The sequence below is a fragment of the Alexandromys fortis genome, unplaced genomic scaffold (assembly GCF_014885135.2).
Source record: "Alexandromys fortis isolate MF-2015 unplaced genomic scaffold, M_Fortis_MF-2015_v1.1 scaffold_4, whole genome shotgun sequence".
In the NCBI taxonomy this organism is placed as follows: Eukaryota; Metazoa; Chordata; class Mammalia; order Rodentia; family Cricetidae; genus Alexandromys; species Alexandromys fortis.
Genome location: NW_026067944.1, coordinates 6,572,616 through 6,578,862, shown reverse-complemented (window position 1 = coordinate 6,578,862; position 6,247 = coordinate 6,572,616). Strand labels below are relative to the sequence as shown.

The following is a 6,247-nucleotide window of genomic DNA, read 5'->3' as shown; positions in this document are numbered from 1 at the left end:
CGGGAAGATTCTAGCCTCTGTCCATCATGGTGTCTCTGCTCCAGAGAGCAGAGCTGTCGAGTCTCCGGGAGCAGAGCAGAGTCTGACCTCACTTCCTCTTCCGCCCAGAATTCTATTCTGTTTATTCCGCCCACCTATCTTTCAACCTATCAGGGCCAGCAGTTTCTTTATTGCTCAGCCAATGAAATCAACAGATTGATATGACACTCCCACATCACTCAACTAACTCAGATGCCATGTTTTTCTCTGTTTCTTCTCTTTATATTCCTCTTCCCTGTAGCTGGAGAGACTGAAAACTTGCTGCCCTGTTTTTTTTTAAATACAATCAGATTTTCCTTAATTTTGATCCCATTCTTAAATTATTTTATTAATGAGACTAGGAATTCCATGTAAGGACCTCGGTTTCCCAGATAGCACGTTGTAACCTCACTGGGATTTCCCCAAAGTCTGATAACATCAAAGAGAGATATTCTATAAAATAAAATCCACAACACAGTTTTCATTGACGAATGAATTAGGCAGAATGACATGACCAAACCAACTAGCATTTTGTGTATTCATATCTAAGACTACATTTGGTTATAGGATGCAATTATTGGCAAGAGTAAAAATTCTCTTGACAATACTTCTTTATGAGAAGATTTAATTTCTATAAAAATATATGTGCCTATTTCATGAGTCATGTTTACTCAAATAAGAATCAAAGTTATTCTTTTGAGATATAACTTTACATCCCAATGAGATGCCATAGATCCCAATATTTGCTAGTTTTAAGGCTCTATCCTTAAAGCTATGCTTAAATCTATATTTTCATGCAGGTCTGTGAACATAGGATTGAAGAAAAATACCAATTTATTTGCTCTAGTAACATATAACTGGATGTGATTGTGACTGAAAGATATGATCTCTCTGATTGAGATAGTATGTGTACCTGTCTGTCTTATGAGTTTGGGTCTAGGTGTCTGCACTTTTCCCTGAGAGAATGAAGTGACAGGCCAGATACTATACGCCCAGGAGACCAGCATACTCCCTAAAAGCAGTAATAAGTTTCTAGGTGTGACAGTTCTTCACTGGATCTTCCCTGTCATATTTTACATTTGTGGTCTTGTACCTTGTGTCGTTTAAACTTACAAATTTCAGCAAAACTGACAGATGACCCCAAAGACTCAGTTTCCTTACTCAGGACATGTGAGAAGTTTATTGTGTTCTGTGAGAGCTCCAAAAAAATCACCTAGTGGCACATGGACATAATTTTGTAGGGAGTTACCACAAACTATGTTCTACCTACCCATGGGAGCTTTAAGTCTCAGGGGAGACATAGTGTTACTGACACCCTGATTTTCCCAGGGATATCCTTGTGAAGATGGCAGCTGAGTCATATCCAGGTTTATGCCCTCAAAAACTGTGATTGAATGTTTAGGTGTTATTTGAAGCCTAAAAGCTGAGGGTAATTTGTTATATGGTGACATTTGTGGTGGGGATATCAATAGAGAAAGAGCTCTGGTTACATGAGGCAACCAAATTAGAAAGAACTGGAGCTGCCCAGCCAAGTGTGGTTCCCCAAGCCTTTGCTCTGCTGGGTGCCTGTCTCATAGTTCTGGTTTTGCCTACTCCCTTTGCTCTATTACTTGTGTCTAGCCGGTATCAGGTGGGCACACCTAGCTCATCACCTCTGAGAGTCTTTTGTTAATGGCCACAGGAGACTGATCCCTCTCACCCCACCTCACATTAAGTTCAAATTTTTCCCATTGGGGCATCAGTCCAGCTTACTATGAAAACAAACTTTCTGTAGTTCCTAAAGGAAATCGCACAACTGGCATTCGGCAGACCAGGAAGCAGATGTAATGTGGGCCTACCTTGATTTTGAGGGAGTCGGTGTCATAGGGACTTGGAGTGAAGTCTGTGTGTACTCTAGCACGGCCACAGAATGGCCCTGTGTAGGGGCTGTCGTCATCCAGTCGAAAACTATCCCTGTTACTTGTTCCATCTGAACAGCTTGTTATTCCACCTGATTAAAAAAAAAAAAAAGGTTAGCAGGTTATCAAAGGTTCGTAGCCTCTGGCACCTTGTCTAGAGCTGGAGCAATGGATGCCAGTCTGATTGGGCTCCTAATCACACTCCCTCGGTGACTCACTCTTTAGAGTTAGTTGTGACTCGTTCCCTGCCAAGCTGAATATGCTCCTCAATCTTTATTCCAATCCTGTCTCCTTTTGGCTCTATGATCTGATCTATCTTAAAGGGCATTAAGAATTGCCCACTTACTAATCTGTAGCAAGGTATAGGTTCAAGCCTAGACCTAGAAAGAAATTTTCATACTTGAAAACTAAGAAAGAATTTGATACATAACATTTGAGTCATTATGTGTTATTATTGATCATAAATGGCCTACACATGTCATTTCAGAGTTCTTTATAACTTACACGATTGTAATGAAGGTTTGTCCCAGAATTCTGACTGTGTGCCAAAGGCCAAAGAGAAAAAAAAAAATCTTTGCTTATAAAAGGTGATGCTTTTGTGTGTCTTGCAGAGGAGAAGATGGCCCAAACATCTGTACCTCCAAGCTATCCTATTCTGCCGGGCTGCTTGCTTTCTGCCCCCCTTCCTTTCTGCTCTTGATTTCGGGAGTAAGAAAGCAAAACAGAACAAAGCTCTTTTGCTTCAGTCTGTTTCTTTCTGTCTTGTCAGTTCTGCCGCCAATGCAAGGGCCCCCGTGTTTCTCCCACACCCACAGTCTCCTCACTTCCTCCTTGAGAATGACCTTTTGCTGCTCGGGGAGTCAACAGCGGTAGTTTCCCTATCATGCATTATGAAATAAGGTAAAAATCCTGCAAGACGTTGGGCATTGTGCATGAACAGAAGTGTAGCATGGAAGTGGAACATTCTCTCCCTGGCCTCCCTTCTAGATGAATGAATGTGTAGGAGCAGGCTTTACCCCGTGGACTGGAGTAAGAAAATTTCTTCCCACATTCAGTATCACAACATGAATTGGAATACTTTTAGCAGAAATGGATACTTATGAAAACTGAATCACACACACACTGCATCCTTCAAATGTTTCTGCCTTAGTTTTCATCACAAAATAACTGTTGTACAGCAAATATGAATAAATTTGAGGATATTTAAAATATCTTCTCTTTGTGAGTCATCTTCAAATAACAAAAGTAGTTAATTTAAAGGGAAGAGTAAAATAAACTTTTCAGTGACATTTGCAATTCCTGAAATGACGGAGGAAAGATAACACTTCACATACAGAAAGACATAAGGCACCAGCACCCTCAGTACTTTCTTGTGAGTACTGCAGCAGAAAAATGTGACTGCATCTTGAGTGATGTCCTTCTTATCAAATATCAGTGTTGGCTCAGCAATCCTTACAGTTGCCTGCTAATCTACTTTCCCATACCACTCGTGACATATCTATCATGTGGTAATATTTATTGTTTCAGACTCTACTTACTAATGGTAAACGTAAGTGATAGAATTGAGGCATGTATCCTGCACTTTGCAGAAAACCAAAATAAATTTTAAAAAAAAGAAAGGAAGGGAAGGGAGAAAAAGGGGAGGAATGGGAGAAACGAGATGGGGGAGAAGAAGGGACAAAGACAAAAAGAAAAAATCAAAGGAGAAAAATAAAGAACAGAATTTTATTTCTCTATTTTGATTAATTTTATATCATTTGACTCAAGATAACACGAGGTTTTCTGAGCATACAATTTGGTATCAGATTTTGTTATTTAGCACAACTTGTTCAAAGCATTTTCACAAGAGCTCTGCAGGCTATCGTGTCAAAATATGTTATGCTGTGTATCACAATCAATAACTCCATGTAGAGTCAATGTATCCAACCTTTTCAGCTTCTCTATATCAAATGTCTGGTCTTTGTTTCTAATCTGATAAACAACCTCAAGGTGATCTTTCATTGTTTTTTAATTAGTTTAACCCGGGCTTCATTTCTCAGATGCCGCCTCTTACACATTAGCCTTACTTGATGAGCTCTGACCACTGTAGAGGCTATCCATAGAGTCGCTGGCTTTGAGGGAGGTCTTCTCTGTATGTGTTCCAATCATGGGATCACTGTTCCGAAATGGGAGGACTTCCTCTCCATTTTCCTCCTCCTTCAGAAGAAAACATATCAGAGGTTAAGTGTACAGATCAGATTTCCATGGAGATTTCACTGTGTGCACTGACTCTACAAGCAAGACACATTTAAACAATAAAACACTCATGAATACATCAGCATGAAATATGAGAGTCATTAATCTTCAGTTCATTTTCTAGGAAAACAGTTCAGAGGATACTTGGAAAACACCCCTAGACGAGACATTGTTTGTTGTGGAATATAACTGCAATTATAATGGTCTAGTTTTGAAAATAAAGATGAATATCATATCAAGACTATTTAATCAGAAATGTTGGCTATATTGGCATTGATGCTTCTTCTGTTAAAGCGCAGCTACTTCTTCATGTCCTCCCTCTTATCTGTTTGCTGCCATTACTAATCCTTCGAGATCTGATACTACAGGCTTAAACTCTGCACATTTGTTTCATGTCAGTTATTTGCATGCTCCCAGATCACTAGATATGAATAAAACATGCTCACTTGGCAATTCTAAAGCAAACCTTATCTCGGGAGCTTTACAAACCTCATACTGTGCTTGCCACCTAGTCAAGTGAAAAACAAATCTTGCATAAAATTAGAAAAGACAGACAATTTCAAAACAAATTACATTTCCTTGAAAACATCTCAAATGTTTGCCATTTTTAGAAAGTTTGGACAAAGCTTATGAATTTCTTAATACCCATCACATTGTAATTCAATAGTCTTATTTTGAGCATTACTGAGCATTGATAAAACTTCATAATAAGCATAGACTTAGTTTGATTCTCTGCTTTTATCTGTTCTTTATTCATTCAGTCATTTAGGGAAGGTTTATGAAGCACAGCCTAGTAGGTACTTGCCATCTTTCAAACAATTGTGGATACTCTAATAAACAAGAAAACACAGGAAATGGATTTGGGCTCTAAGAGATTATGTTCTAGTGTGCATGGGCTAGGAAATGTCTATAAGCTAGTCTTCATATGTCTTTACAGGAGTTGAACTTATGTACATGGAAATATTTGGTGTGGGAGGTCCTTCTCTCTATGTGTTGCTTTTATTGGTTAATGAATAAAGAACTGCTTTGAGCCTATGGCAGGGAAGAACAGAACCAGGTGGGGAAAGCTAGCCTGTATGTTAGGAGAAAGGAAGGCAGAATCAGGAGAGAAGCCATGGAGGCACTTCCAGAGTCAGACATACCGAAAATTTGCTGGTAAGCCACAGTCACGTGGTGATACACAGATTAATAGAAATGGGCTAAATTAATATGTAAGAGATTAGCCAATAAGAAGCTAGAGCTAATGGGCCAATCAGTGATTTAATTAATACAGTTTCTGTGTGATTATTTTGGGTCTAAGCTAGCCGGGTGGCCGGGAACCAACAAATAGCCCTTGTCTAACAAGTATTAGTATGAGCCATATAAGTAGTATGAAGGAGATAGGCTGTATAATGTGAGAGAACTAGTAAACTGGGAAAAAGTGAGAAAGGTTAGATGATTTAGGCAAAATGAGTTTCAAAGACTTCCACTGTAAGGTAACAAATGCCCCGAGTCTACCCAAATAAGTATGAAGATACCATTTTATAACATGTTGGCCTGAATTAAGAGAGAATAGCACTTCTGTTTTTTTTTTTTTTCACGGTACTTTTCTACCCTTTCCTTAAGCAAAAAGAAAGATGAGAACAAAATGGAACTCATAATTAGCCTTGGATGTACATACAGGTCAATGTCATGAGAGAAAGGAGGGTATTACATAGTAACTCGAAGTGACTGAGATCCAGTTCAGGAAGAATGTTGTAGACCACTGTGGTGACCACGGGAATGGGACACCTAGATCTTAATGTGTATTGTGCAAAGTACGCAAGCTATGGGGTTGGAGACTGCATGCTATGATTCCACATTGTCATCCCCCAAAACGCACATGTGCATTCAATTTCCACTGTGCAGTATCATAAAGGGGAAAGGTAATCCGACTTTGGTGTTTAGAGGCATGGCCTTGGGAGATGTTTGGGATTAGATGATGTTATAATAGAACCTCCTTGACTAGGTGTTGGTGGCTTTACTAACAAAGGGATAGACACTATCCTGTATTTGCACCTCTGTTGCCTTGTAATCCTACTACCAATAAGGCCATCATGAGAAGTGCAACTTAGTTG

At 39.3% G+C, this 6,247-nt stretch overlaps 1 protein-coding gene across 1 annotated transcript in view; it reads right to left on the bottom strand.

Annotated features, from left to right (window-relative positions):
* The window catches only part of Samsn1 (SAM domain, SH3 domain and nuclear localization signals 1), a 50,379-nt gene that overhangs the window by 17,874 nt on the left and 26,258 nt on the right, over positions 1–6,247 (bottom strand). Inside the window, exons 4-5 of the mRNA XM_050149053.1 lie at positions 3,983–4,112; positions 1,857–2,008 (exon numbers count right to left, since the gene is read on the bottom strand). Of these exons, the coding sequence (XP_050005010.1) occupies positions 1,857–2,008; positions 3,983–4,112 (282 nt within the window). The remainder of the gene's footprint in view (positions 1–1,856; positions 2,009–3,982; positions 4,113–6,247) is intronic.